The sequence below is a fragment of the Prunus avium genome, chromosome 7, assembly GCF_965620075.1.
Source record: "Prunus avium chromosome 7, drPruAviu1.hap1.1, whole genome shotgun sequence".
Taxonomy (NCBI): Eukaryota; Viridiplantae; Streptophyta; class Magnoliopsida; order Rosales; family Rosaceae; genus Prunus; species Prunus avium.
The window spans coordinates 20,424,027-20,438,574 of record NC_142290.1 but is presented as its reverse complement, the minus strand read 5'-3'; the positions used below and the strand labels follow the sequence as shown (position 1 = coordinate 20,438,574).

At 39.2% G+C, this 14,548-nt stretch overlaps 2 protein-coding genes across 2 annotated transcripts; both read right to left on the bottom strand.

The window, feature by feature from the left end:
- Positions 1 to 631: 631 nt before the first annotated feature.
- On the bottom strand, positions 632 to 2,333 carry LOC110765984 (transcription factor bHLH106-like). The gene is made up of 2 exons (XM_021969236.2): positions 1,888 to 2,333; positions 632 to 1,216 (listed from the first exon to the last, which is right to left on the bottom strand). The coding sequence occupies exons 1-2, from the start codon at positions 2,215 to 2,217 to the stop codon at positions 791 to 793; spliced, it is 756 nt and encodes a 251-aa protein (XP_021824928.1). The 5' UTR covers positions 2,218 to 2,333; the 3' UTR covers positions 632 to 790.
- Positions 2,334 to 10,438: 8,105 nt separating this feature from the next.
- On the bottom strand, positions 10,439 to 13,911 carry LOC110765990 (putative auxin efflux carrier component 1b). The gene is made up of 6 exons (XM_021969244.2): positions 12,219 to 13,911; positions 11,547 to 11,820; positions 11,377 to 11,462; positions 11,099 to 11,256; positions 10,945 to 11,021; positions 10,439 to 10,846 (listed from the first exon to the last, which is right to left on the bottom strand). The coding sequence occupies exons 1-6, from the start codon at positions 13,345 to 13,347 to the stop codon at positions 10,780 to 10,782; spliced, it is 1,791 nt and encodes a 596-aa protein (XP_021824936.1). The 5' UTR covers positions 13,348 to 13,911; the 3' UTR covers positions 10,439 to 10,779.
- Positions 13,912 to 14,548: the final 637 nt, after the last annotated feature.

Below are 14,548 nucleotides of genomic sequence, written 5' to 3'. Positions count from 1 at the left end.
TGATAGAGATGGAGCCTACCAATATAATGAGGCCCATTTCTATTAGAGAGGTCGTACATAATGTAGTATAAAAATGTGGTAAGCTTAGCATTTTCCTTAATTCAAAATTAGAACTCAAGGCAGGGATCCGCCTTGATAAGTGTGAGAATGTTTTCTCTTTTCTGAAGTTCGGATTTTCTTATTTTTTTTGGGTTTCAGGCTGTGCTGGAAATGGAAGCACAGCGTTCGGTTTCTTGGGCTGAAAAACCATGTCCTTTACTGTCTCCTTCTCACTGTCTCAGCTGCTCACCATATATATCGACACTAAAGCAAGCATCATATCTCATCTCAAATCTAAGAATTTCATAACTTTCCTCTTTCATCCTTTCTTGAGAATCAGTGTAATATATATAAATATATTTGTTCAGAACATGAGCGCAGCTACCTCAGCCTCTGAGAAACTTTCACAGATGCATGAAAAAAAGGAAACTCATATAGAAGCGTTTCTTTTACAGACCCCATATTCACACTTCACGTGCAGTAGAATCTATGATCTTCTACTTCATAAAATCATTCATTAAACTGGTTTCTTTTTGCTACATGAAGACAATGGATCACATGCATGCGAATTGCAACAAGAGTGCTCTGTGTCTGAGATTGAAAGCCCTAAAAAATCACTCCATATATAAATTAAAAACAAACCCACACAATTAATTTCAAATAAAATTACATATCTGAGAAAATATATAGAATGAAAGACGAACTTGAAAATAGTTATGATCACCATTTTAGCAATATGTACTAGTACTAATTAAAGGACTAATGTGCGGTCTAATACGCGTCGTCTTTTCGATCTTTCACTAGCATTTGAGCGTTCTAGTAAAGACTTCAACGCATTCTGCAAGAAATGGACTGATTCAATGGTGTGATCTTTATCCGCAGCAACGATAAGCACGTTGCGAATTCTTCCTCCGAGGGTGGCCATTTCAGCTTTGAGTGTCTTGAGATGGAGGGATTTTAGAATTTCAATTAGGTCAGGTAGGAGGTCGGTCCGGTCCTCGCAGCACAAAGAGGCCTTGAAAATAATTCTTCCATCACTTGAATAATCATCTGAAGAGAGCACAGTGATTTCATCAGTCTCAGAAGGGAAGCTCTCAAGCTCAGTGAGCTCTGAAGTTTGTTGTTTCAGCTCTTTCACTCGTTGAACCACCTTTGCTAACAGCGAGGCTTTGTCTGTCTGATAATTTTGTTTAAAATAAAACAAAATTAGAAATTAGAAGTAGAAGAAAGATAATAATAATAAGAAACCCTAATTGTAAAAAGCTCAGCAACTTTCCCAAATACAGTCTATGTACACTAAAGACCAGTCTGAGTACTACAATTCCATTGATCCCTTTTTCTTTTTCAGACGGTACTTAGAGTTTGAACACTTAAAAGCTTCAAAAGAACCTAAGCTTTGTATAGATCCAAGATCTTTGAATCTCACTTGTAAAAACAGCTCACTAGAAGAAACTTTTTTTCTGAATTTAATTAATTTAGAATGAATTAGTGAAAACACTTGATCCTTACACTAGTTCCAAAAAAATAATTTATGTACTGATTCTAATTAGTTAAACTTGTAATTTAGCACAAGTCAATGAACATAAAATCTTTGATTCCTTGGTCAAAAGTGAGATAAAGTCTAGGATTCTAATTCCAGCAGTACTTGCCAACTTTTTCTTTTCTCACCAACCAAACATCAGTCAACAAAGAGAAAAACGAATGCGGATGAAGTGAGAAACGATCTAAGACAAAGCAAAATAAATTATTAAGAGCAAAGTTCAAACTTTCAAACACAAACCCAAAAACAAACTTCAAAATTAACCTAGCAAAAAACAAATATATATGATTATAATTAACTGAGAGTACCTTGGAATTGCAAGGAAGAAGGCCTCGAAGCTTATCGAGATGGGAGTTGATTCTCTCTCTCCTTCTCTTCTCAGCCTCCTTGTGATTCTTGAGAGCAGCAAGGGCTCTGTCTTGAGGTGAGGTTTCATGTTCAGTGCTAACTCCAGAGCCCTCCAGAGGGTAATAATTGTAAGAAGAAGAGCTGCAAAAGCTTTGCAAAGCTGAAAACTGATCACAGCTAGCTCCTCCTGGAAACCCAACATATGAACCATTATTGTTGTTCACGTTAATTAACCCGTTTTGGGCCAAAAAACGGTAGAACTCTTGGTTTTGATGATCAGCTGGCTGCATATCTTGTTCTTGTCTGAGTCAAGTTTTTTTTTTTTTTTTCTCACTGAATATTGTTCTTGTTTTCTGATTTGCTTTTTGACCGACCAAGTGAGAGAGATGAGTGAGATACATATATATAGATATATATATATATATATATGTGTGTGTGTGTGTGTGTACTGAAATGAAATGAAATGAAAGTGTTGGAGACTTTCGGTGGTTTAGTCTTTTTGTCTTTAGGGTTTTATATATATCCGTGAAATTTGGGGTCCAAATGGGTTTTATATTTTTTCTAATTTTTATTGGGGAAAAGGAAGGGACGACAAAAAGTGGACTTCTTATATGATGATGTGAGTGTGACGATAAAATGCTCTGCATTTTTCAGTTCCATTTGTTTTTTTATACGGTATTTTCTAGGGCCACTAAAACTCTTCTTAGCATGTCTCCAAAAAACCGTATAAGATAATGGGATGAAATTTCCTACAAGTAACACCTTTTGAGATTTTTAGTGTTTTCAAAAAAACTATTTGAGGTTTCAAAATTACATGAATATCCTTTGAGGTTTCAAATTATTTTTACAAAATTCCTTTTCGTTGGCTGTTCATTAAAAAAATGGAGAAATTACATGAACACCTCCTGAGGTTTTCGGCTTTTTTACAAAACTCCTTGAGGTTTCAGAAATTACACGAACACCTCTAAGGTTTTAAATTGTTTTCACAAAACCCATTTTTATTGATTTTTCGTCCAAAGCTTGATGTGTTTATACAATAAAAATTTATGAAAATAACAAAATTAACCTCAATAAATATATGTGCAATCTAATCTCAAAGCCCAACTTTATCATTTGGAGAAATATTTTATATAAAATCATCAATTTTTGAATAAAAAATCAATGGAAATAGGTTTTGTGAGTTCGGATGTCCGGACATTATTACCATGGGAACACCATGTATTTGCTACTATCCCTCTTTTTTCCTCCTTGTTTACAATGACGTCTGCACAGTAATAACGTCCAGATATCCACATATATAGAAGAAGAACTGAATATTATGTATCACATGCAATTAGGCTTTTGTCAAGTACCACCTAAACAAAAAAAAAATTACAATTAGTCACCTTGACTTTGCCCCATTTAGCAATGTGGCACATGCCGTCAAAAATTACGTTAACTAATGATATAGATAATGTGGGTCATTCATTTTTGTGTGGACATGGAAGCCATGTCAGCAACGTGTGGACTAAACGTTGTTTTTTGTTTAAAAATATTCAATAGTAGTGAAGGACTTATAACTCAAGTGGTTAAGAGTATATACCGCAAACACTATACGCATAACTTGAACAATAATCACATTTGCCTTGGACTTTAGAATTTTACTTTATTTTAGCATCTCTAGCATAAGCATATCTCGAGTATCTTGCCATATTTTTTATGTTTGGGATTATTAAAGTACTCCTAGGATTCAGAATAGATGTTTCCAGATTATAGTTACTCTTTCTTTAACATTTTGTTTTTAATTAATGATTCAAATAGAAATGGAGAAATTTCATGAACATCTCTTAAGGTTTTCGGTTTTTTCATAAAATTTAAGGTTTTAAATCGTTTTCACAAAATCTATTTTCATTGATTTATCGTCCAAAGCTTGATGATTTCATACAATAAAAATTATGCAAATGACAAAAGTAACCTATAAATGTATGTGCAATCGAATCTCAAAGGCTAATTTTATCATTTGGATAAATATTTATATAAAATTATCAATTTTTGAACGAAAAGTCAATGGAAATGGGTTTTGTGAAAACAATTTAAAACATTCATGGGTGTTAGTGTAATTTTTGAAACCTTAGAGATATTTGAAAAAAATAAAAAAAAACCTTAGCAGGTGTTAGCTTAAATAACTCTTTTATTATTTAAAATCAAGCTTCTCAGTTTCAACATGTTACATGACCCGCGTACTATTTCCCAATGTGAATATTTCCGTTTCAAATTAAACATGGTATGAAAGAAAAAAGGGCCGGGGGGTAAAAGTCAAGCCATTTTTGTTGTTGGTTTACTCTTTTCCAAACAAAAGTTGCACATTTTCTAGTTTGGAATTCAAATCAGAATCTGTTTGTCGAGTGTGAATGCCTGGTCGTTTAATTCTTGTTGATAGTTTGACATGTTTTTGTAAGCATTATATTTATTTTCGCAACGGACCACAAAAACAAAAACGAAATGCAAGCAGCATTTGTCTCGTGTAAGACCACTTGACTACAGCCCGCTCGTACATTTTGATGTCTGACACTTTACAAATAAGTCGGAGAAGAAATGAATATGGAAACAATTTAGTCGGAGCAAAAAACAGTTAATTTCTTTCATGTCAAAACATAGCAGTATACGTTATTGAGAGATGAACGGAGGGGCATATGGTCTAACAGTGGAAGGATGTTACTCGAGTTTGAGAAAGTGTTGATAATGTGGAAAATATTTTGCATGAGAAGCTTGTGACGTTGGAGCTAAGGACCCACAAGTTTAGATCGAATCTTAGACCAAATATCAAAATTGCAAGTGATCTTTGCCTTAAGCAAAGGGGGAGCTTCTATAATAAGGGGCTATGTTGAGGGGTTACAATGAGGGGGTTCAATCCAACAGTTCAATAATAACTCTGCACTGGATCGAACGGCTATTAAGGACCCCCTAATTATAACCCCTCACAATACCCCTCATTCTAGCTTCCCTGTAAGCGAAGATGTTTGTGGTTTGGATCTGTTTTTATATGGATGGGCCATGAAGTATTGCTCGCGGGCTCTTAATTTCAATAGTTCTCTCTTCTTAATTTGGGTGGGCTCTTTTTGTTTAGGACTTTTTTATTCGGGCTATACAATGAGTTGTAGGGTATCTGATACATTTTGGGCCTCCAGTAAGAAAAGCTTCTCAAAATTAGCTTGAGCCCGCACTGGATGCATCAAGTACCTACACACCCCACCATTCTGCTTTTGTTTGTTTGGTTTTCCTTATTTTTTTCAATTTCTTTCTGTACAAACGATATCGGGGAAGAAGATTACACGCACACAATATCAAGGTGCCATGATGATTAAAACCTGAAATCACTCGTCTGCAAGTTAAAGCTCTTTCTACGCGGCTAGACTCCCGTTGGCTTCTGTCTTTTGATTTTATTAAGTGAAAAACAGGCTTTTTTGTCGCCACTAACACCAACCTCTCACATAACCCACGTATTCTCAAACATTCTCTTCTTATTAAACTAGTACTCTTCCATGTGACTTTACAACTAATAACATATGTATTTATATTTATATAATATATGGGGGCGCATAAAAGAAAGAAAAGTTTGAATGGGGCATTGTGACCCAAGTGGCACACGTGCTGCACATTCTTTGAAAGATGATTAAAAATACAAGGTGGCTGCTGTGTTTCATCATTATATTCTGTAGAATCATCTCATGCTCTGCATCATCTTTCCTGGTTCAATTAGGTTTTCCATGAAAAAGGAAGAGAAAAGGTGGAAGCACTACTTAAGAAAAAAAAAGTTTAAGCAAAACCAGACAGTCACTTTGATTGAGATTGCTGTCACTCACACATTTGAATACTTAATACCATTTTCTTTAATTATCACCATCATTGACTACTCTCTCTCTCCCTCTCTCTCTCTCTCTCTCTAGGAAGGACACTACATATTTTATAGCAGACCCATAAATCTAGCTTGCTTTAACAGAAAATGCGGCTTTTGATGACTTGAAATGATGAAGGATGATTATGATGGCTGTGTGTGTCATGAGATGAGAAGATACATACATTTTGACAAGTAGTCTATATCCTCAAGATTTGCTCTCCAGCTCTCTCCCTCTCTCTTTATGGGATTAGATGGTGCGGTGGCATGGAGGAGGGAAGAGAACTCATTAACTTCATTCCTATTGCAAAAGAATTTTGTTAGGCTTCAATAGGATTCGAATGTGAAATTAGAACAACCTTCTTTTAGGTCGAGACTTGGAACTTCAGTTCATTTGGAATAGAATATTACTCTCGCAGTAGGGCTCCAAAAATTTCTTGTCCTCTACCCGTTTGGTTCACATAATGGATTTGAGGAAAAATAACTTCCCATGTTATTTCTTGGAAATAGGAAATTCATTTCTCACGTTTGATAATGCTGAGAAAGTAATTAAGAGATTTCACTTTATTTCTTTTTCCAGGTTTGTTTTAAGTAGGAATGGAAAACAAAGTTTGTATAATTTTTCAATTATATCCATTGTTTGTACCATATCTGACCCTCCACTCATACAACGACACGTGGATCTTAGAAACTCACCCAAGTGCCCAAGGCTCCGAACAATCAGCATCGGCTACCGATGATATTGTCTCAAGTGGGCAAAAGGTCGCTACAGACCCAACATAGACTACAATCGGTATCTCCTACCGATTCTGCAGAATCAACCTCGAAGCACCCCCCCGAAATATTTAAAGACTCGTGTCGACCTCATAGGGCCCTCCCACGAGTCCCACATCGAAATTAAGTACTAAGAGCATACAAGATGCCCTCTATAAATAGGCCTCTTCACTACAATACAAGGGTAAGACTTTCCAGCTTGACCTTTATACTAATATATTGTCAACAGCAAGGGCTCTTAGAAAACAATCTTACTTGAGCATCGGAGGGTCTTAGGCTGGTTCCACACCGGTTCCATAGACCTCACGGGCTTCGCTTATCTTCTATTCAGGATCAGCATCCGAGGACAGGAAGAATCTCCATCTAACACTCAATCGATCTGCTAGATCGTCCTCACTGCTTGTAAGTTGCACTCATCTCTATCTGTTCAGTTTTAGTGCCAACAGATTGGCGCCGTCTGTGGGAAACGCTTATTGATTAACCCATATCTCAAACAAGAAAACCCTGAGACCAAAAAATGAATCCATCTTCGGTCCTCCCTGCCGATGGCCCTATTCTCGGCATCGGTGGCGAGCCCAACCTCGTTCCTCTGCTCCACACACCGTGAACAGATCCCCCTGCTCAGCCAAACACTCTGGAGGCTCGCATGGAGACTCTACAGCAGGACATGACCAGAATGCAGGAGCACAACAATATCCTCGCCTCTAAATTGGATGACACCCAGAGGCAACTGCACGATCAGCAAACACACTCCACCCAGCTGCAGAACGGCTTGGAACAGGCCATGCATCCTCGGCAGGAGAAGTCGTTTAAAAGCATACGAAAACCCAACGCTCAGGATAGGGAGAAGCGGCATGCCGTAGACAAACCATTCGCTTCTCAAAGGCTGTTCATACCCTCCTCGAGGGAGCAGCATCAAGAATACCAAGTCTACTCCGACTGCCGTGATAGGATCAACGATCAGTGCGAAAAACGGCAGTCTTCCCCCATTAGAATTCAAGCCAAGCTCAATGATCAACGTCTGAGGGCGCTCGGACAGAAATCTCTTGTACACCGAAGGTACGGTGCGATCGGCCTGGAAGAAAGGGACAAACCTAGCATTGGGAAGCGAAGCGACGCATCGGGACACGAAACGACGCGACTCCTCGCAGCCATGCCGACATGTGTCACGCATGCATGGGGGAGCCCAAACGTTGTCAGTTGAAACGTTTCCAATCCTCAGAGACGCTTCAACTTCCCGAACGTTGCAGCTCTAGCCACCTTCGAGCACAACTCCATTAGCGAATGGCAGGCGCACATTATAGAGTTTTCACTCACCTCTCGTGCCGAACGGCAGGCGCACATTGTTGAGTTTTCACTCACCCCTCGTGCCGAACGGCAGACGCACATTGTTAAGTTTTCACTCACCTCTCGTGCCGAACGGCAGACGCACATTGTTGAGTTTTCACTAACCTCTCGTGCCGAATGGCAGGCGCACATTGTTGAGTTTTCACTCACCTCTCGTACCAAACGGCAGGTATTCCTAAACCCTGACCTACACTATCCTCTCGGACCATTCGGTATCGAATGTCGTCTCTTTTCCAAGCTCACTCCCTCGAGCACTTGGGGGACTACATACCACCATCGGCAACAACGAGACCATCGAGTCCGGGTCAGAATGCCGTAGACAGATTCAAGTCCCCAACCGAGAAGCTTCTCAATCGGTAACTTGGGGGACTACTGTTTGTACCATATTTGACCCTCCGCTCATACAACGACACGTGGATCTTAGAAACTCACCCAAGTGCCCAAGGCTCCGAACAATCAGCATCGGCTACCGATGATATTGTCTCAAGTGGGCAAAAGGTCGCTACAGGCCCAACATAGACTACAATCGGTATCTCCTACCGATTCTGCAGAATCAACCTCGAAGCACCCGCCCGAAATATCTAAAGACTCGTGTCGACCTCATAGGGCCCTCCCACGAGTCCCACATCGAAATTAAGTACTAAGAGCATACAAGATGCCCTCTATAAATAGGCTCCTTCACTACAATACAGGGGTAAGACTTTCCAGCTTGACCTTTATACTAATATATTGTCAACAGCAAGGGCTCTTAGAAAACAATCTTACTTGAGCATCGGAGGGTCTTAGGCTGGTTCCACACCGGTTCCATAGACCTCACGGGCTTCGCTTATCTTCTATGCAGGATCAGCATCCGAGGACAGGAAGAATCTCCATCTAACACTCAATCGATCTGCTAGATCGTCCTCACCGCTTGTAAGTTGCACTCATCTTTATCTGTTCAGTTTTAGTGCCAACATCCATATTAAATCAAATAAAAAAAGAGCGCTTTTAATGATATATTGTAATTCTAAATTATTAATGGGGACAAAATGGTCATGAAAAATGTGCATTGAATGTTGGCTCATTTTCCCAAACTTTCCCATAAGGAGGGAAAACAAAACTCAAGTTGGGAGGAGGGCTTCACTTTCCCATATACTTTCCCATGTATCAGGCAACCATTTCCCATGCCTGGACTTACCAAACATGAGAAAGCAATTGATTTCTCATCCCCAAACCTCCTTTCCCATGAACCAAACGGGTTAGAACCCATATTACTTGTGTTTCAGCTCTTATATAGTTGTGTTCCTCACCCTCACTCGTGGCCATGAATATTTTTGCTTACCGAGCTTTATAACGCACCGGTTCCGGTCCCTTTCAAAAAAGATTGGACTTGAAGTAAAGCTCTTTTTGACGTTTTGGCCACGAAATATAAGATCTAGTAGTTATCTTAAAAGCTTTAGAATCCTTTTAAAAGGTTAATGTTGTACTTTTGAAAGATAATATACAATGAAGTTCTATAACTATGTACTCGAGTAGGAAGGAACTGCGGTAATTTTTTTCATTTCTGTAAATTACAAGTAATTGAAATTCAAGAACTTATGTTCATTTTTGGGAGTTTGACGAATCTATGAAGTAATTTAGTAAAACAATCTTGGTTTTACTACTCTTTCAAGTGAATTTGGATTTCACTCCCTTTGATTTGGTTTAGGTCAAATCCAAGCGTGACAACTTAAGTGCAACAAACCCTAGAAAAAATCCTGGACAGCAAGCAAGCACTCATCCCGACCTACTAGCATGCTGAAGTGCTTTTTACTGGTTGAGAGACAACACGAGCAAGAAGAGGTTCAAATCACACACAATAAAAAGGTTGAAAATATTTTACATTCTTATGGAAAATAAATATTCTCGGTAGAAACTTTATTCGGCAACTTGCTGCAAAAGTTAAAGTTTAAGCTCCTTGTTCATTTGGAAAGCAATTTTCTCTCTCAGCGGTCCCTAGTGTTCCCCAATTCGAAGACCAGCAGCAGAGAGCTTTACAAGCTCTGCCAATACACATCCTTAAAGCAAGACTTTGGGCAATACCAACCGACATTGGCTATGGAGATAGGCTCCCCTCAGCATGTCAGCTAGGCTGCGGATATACATTTGCTTTATCTTTTCTAGCAGCTTTCCTGCAAAGCTTTTGCCATGCTTCTCATTTTTCAAGTCCCAAGCAGATATGACCAAAATTAAATTTAAATGCTTGAGAAAAAAGCAGATATGTATTATATTAGGCTGTATTTATTCAAGTCACGGCTCACAGCTGGTAAACATTAAGCACTGCCCAAAAGGCAGAAAGACCACAAAACCCAATAAACAAGTTGCATGCATTTGATATGTTAGGGCTGTGGAAGGCATCCACTGTTTGGCTGCAGACTTTTTCTTGTAGAAAAAGCAGTTTTGGTTTGGCTTTAAATTTCTGGCATAGAGATTCCAATTGGGTTTAAATTCCTTTTTGACCTTAGTAAAAAAGAAAAGGTTAGAAAGTAGAGAGCATCTCCAACTACAAACAAGCTTCACTTCATCAAAAGAACAAAAAAACAAATGCACAAAAGGTTCATAGAAAAAGGCAAAATGAGAATAAAAAAGTAGCAGAGCTTCCATAAAAGCTCATTTCTCCATCCTTGATTCTTCTCTCTCCTCTCTCTCTCTCTCTATCTACCTTGTGTGAAGAGAACTTGTCATTATATTTTCCTCCCCACATCTATCTTCTTGTCTACGTTCTTCTGAAAATCTATGCTGTTCTTCTGTTAGAGAGCCAAAAAGCAAAATCCCAATGCCAAAATGGTGAGAACTACATTATGACTAATGTTTGCTCAACAAGTTAAGAGATTCTGTTTCACAGTCCAAGCAGGATGTAGTAAACCAATGTGATAGGCAGAGCAATTAGCATTCCAAAAATAACCCTGCACAACACAAAAACAAACTTGCTTATATCAGATTACTACGAGTTTAAGACTAAGAAGTGGAATTAAAATCAAGATGAGAGTTCGTGTTTTCGAACCCGGTGCTTAGTATGTCAGGATGAACATTGTATTCCTTGGCAAAGACAAAGGGAACAATCCCTTGTGGAAGAGCTGCCTGAAATCACAGAACAAAAGGTTATTTGTTATCCATTGAAGCCTCTGAAGAATTTTCCACAGGCAAACTTTCATTACCTGTACAATGGCAATGTGCAACAGAACACCTCGCAGTCCTACAGCAATTGAGGCTGCCGCCATGACAGCCGGACCGGAGAGGAATCGAACTGCCATGGCAAAGGAAGCAACTGAATTTCCACAGGCAATCATCTTTGGTTGTAATGCCATGAACAAGCCTGCAATCCCATTAAAGATAAAGCTCATCAATAATACATAATTCAGCCATCAAAGAACATGTCTAACTAGAGTTGTATAATATTTAGCACAAAAGGATTAACTTGGTAAGTTTAACATACCAAGACTAAACATGGCCATTCCAAGACCTGCATCTGACAGAATGGCGATTGAACGGGCCACGATTGCGGGCATAACAACATGCCACCTGAAAAATCACAACACAGATTATAAACTTCCATTTATGATTGTAAAGCCCTCTGAAAGTATTTCACAATTTAGTTACGCTTACTTATATGAGACTAAAGACCAGGTGAGGCCAATAAGGCTGGAGTAAGTGTTTGGATTCCGAATGAGTTTTCGCCAAACCATGATAAGAATCAGTCTGGTCATAACACTAGCAGGTGGCATGGCTGTGGCCTTTGGTTCACCATGAGCTGTCTTGGGATGGAGTTCAGTGGTGGAGCTTGAACCCAACTTGGAAAGCACAGGACCTTCACGGTCAACCCCATTTGAATTTGGTCTGTTGTCAAAGCTGAACTCATCTCGGCCAAACTCATCATAATCTAAATATGAAAGCAAAAACCAATTGTTGCAAATCAAAACATGAGAAAAAAAGGACATGACAAAAAGCAATGCCACTAGTCACCAGTAATGACAAAATAAGACCCAGAAACAAAAAACAGGGGATTTTGTTTTGGAAAAGCAACAAGAGAAAAATGGGGCATACAGAAAAGGGCATAACAAACAAAATCCAACAAACCCCACTTCTTCACCCACAAGCAGATAAAAATCAAATCCCACATTCATCCAGACAAATACAGTTTGCATAAATGTACAGAAAGATCCAAAACCTTAACAAATAGTTTACACATCAGAAACACAACAATCTAATAATAGAGCCAAAACAAGCATGCCCATGTGACAAATATTCTCAAAGATTAGTGTTGGCAAATTAGCTTACCCTTTTGGTGAGCAACCCCACCAATGTCATTGCCATACTCTCCACCTCTGAAAACATGAATGCCTCCTTCAGACACAGGTGAGGCGCTTGAGCTCCAAACAAACATGTGGAGGTCTTTACCGCCATCAGCCCCATTGGGTTTCTTCTTCGCATTGGGCCCGGTCACCGGAGAGAAAATTCCGGCTGTAGGAGGTGCGGGATACCCTGAATTCCCCGGCGGATAAACCCCATTTGCTCCTCTCATCCCAACTCCTCCTGCCTCTTCATCAAACCCAACATTTCCATAATTTGACTGCCTTGGACTCGCATTGCTCATGTTCTTGCCGTTCACCATGGAGTAGAAGTCAGTGTGATTAAAGCTTGAGCCTCTGGGAGTTGGGTTTCTTGAAGACTGAAGGCTGTAAATCTCAGCATTTGTTAGATTAGAAGGCCTTGGAGTTAAGGAAACGCCAGAGTTGGGTCCGTGGGATCTTCTGGAGTAGATTTCAGAGCGAGAGCTAGTAGATTTTCTGACAGTGACATGGAGCTTGCCATCTTCACCAACCTCAGCTTCTGTTTGCAACGGCTCTTTCCCATCTAAGGAAATGATATCAGAATCAACCCTGAAGGAAATGATGGAGCCAGCAGTGTCTGGGAACTGTTCTCCAATCAAGAGCCTAGCTCCTCTGTACTCAAACAAGAAGAGCATCAGAGTGTACCAAATGATGCATTGGAGGACCACAATTTGGACCATCAAGCTGCCTGAGGCATCTCCATACATACCCTTTAACAAGGGTATGCCCATGACCAGAGTGTTGGGGAGAGTGGAGAGAGAAAAGAGAGTTATGGACCATTCTAGAGAACCTCTTGAGCTGGTTCTTGACCATACTGCTAGGGCCACCAAGACTATGACTTTCTGAAGAGTGTCTGCTGCTATGAACCTGTAGTTCATGGCATAGGGATTGTTGGTGGAGATGAAGTGGAAAGAGAGCAGAGGAACTGCAAACAGAGCCACAAAGCGGTTTATGCCTGAACACTGATCAGGGCTGAAGATCTTCCACCATTTCACTGAGCCGTAGGCTAAGATCATGGCCACATAGAGTGGCACAACAGCTGTGAGAACGTGGTAGAGGTCTGTGAAACTGATCATGTTTTCTTGTTCTTTGTTTGTGTTTGTGTGTTTTTTTTTTTTTGGCTTAATAAAGGTCGCGCCTTTCCCTGTTTTTGATGGGTTGTGTTGGGATTTGAGGAAAACCCAGATGTGAAAATGGGATTAATGGCAGAACCCAAGGTGAGATAAAGCAGATGAAAACCAGTTTTCGTGTGACTTTGGACGCAAAATATCAACCCATTTTCAGGTAAAGAGTCAATGACAAGGATGGAGAATGGGAGATATTAAGTAAAGTGAAAACGAGAGCAACTGCCGGAAAATGACCAGAGTTTTTTATTCTCTCTCTACCGAGAGAGAGAGAGAGAGATAGAGAGGGAGAGATGGTGGCAAGTGGGGATGGGAGAGAAGAAGTAAAGTGGTTATATTTATGGCATTTTAATGGCAGACAAAGAAATAAAAGCAGAGGGCTTTTGAGAAACTTTTTTAAGTCTTTTCGTAGAGGAGTTGGCAATAGGCATCTCTACATATCTCAGACAAAGGGAAAGTAATTCAGTAATTGAGAGGGAAAAGACCAAACAGCATCGGAGAGAAAAGGGATGAAGAGGAAGGTAAAGCTAAAGGAAAGGGAAAGACTTCAAAAGATTCTCTTCACTGTTTTTTGTTTTTTGTTTTTTTCATGTCTACATAATTTTATAAGAATGTTTAGAGTGGGGAGATGCCTATTTAGGATGTAAAAAATCAGATTTCCATGCAGTTTATGCAAATGTAGTCTTTGCAACAATGGAGGAAATGTATTTAGATTTTCATATATTAATTTATTTGTGTTAATTTTTTAAAATTCTGATAACATAGAATTTCATTAGAAATTTTAAACTTTCATGTACATTTGGATTTTCATGTATTTGTACAAAATTCGAGATTCTAACATCATAAAATTTCATTTTCAACAATTGGACAGATTCTCTCATCTCCATCTCAATCCTTGAATTTTTATTCTCAATATCATCCATTTATCTCTAAATGTCAAAGCCTTCAAAATTATTCATCTCTTGTATGAATATCTTTCTCCTCCACCATAATACAATGAGCCAACAAACTTGTTTGACTTTCGAATATGAAATAGTGGTTGACTGTCACAAGCCGTGGCGGACTCACATAGGGATAAATGGGGTTGCTTGACCCTTTGAACGTCGGAAAACTTCCATGGCAGCTCTTATAACAACCCCATGGAAGGTTAGTT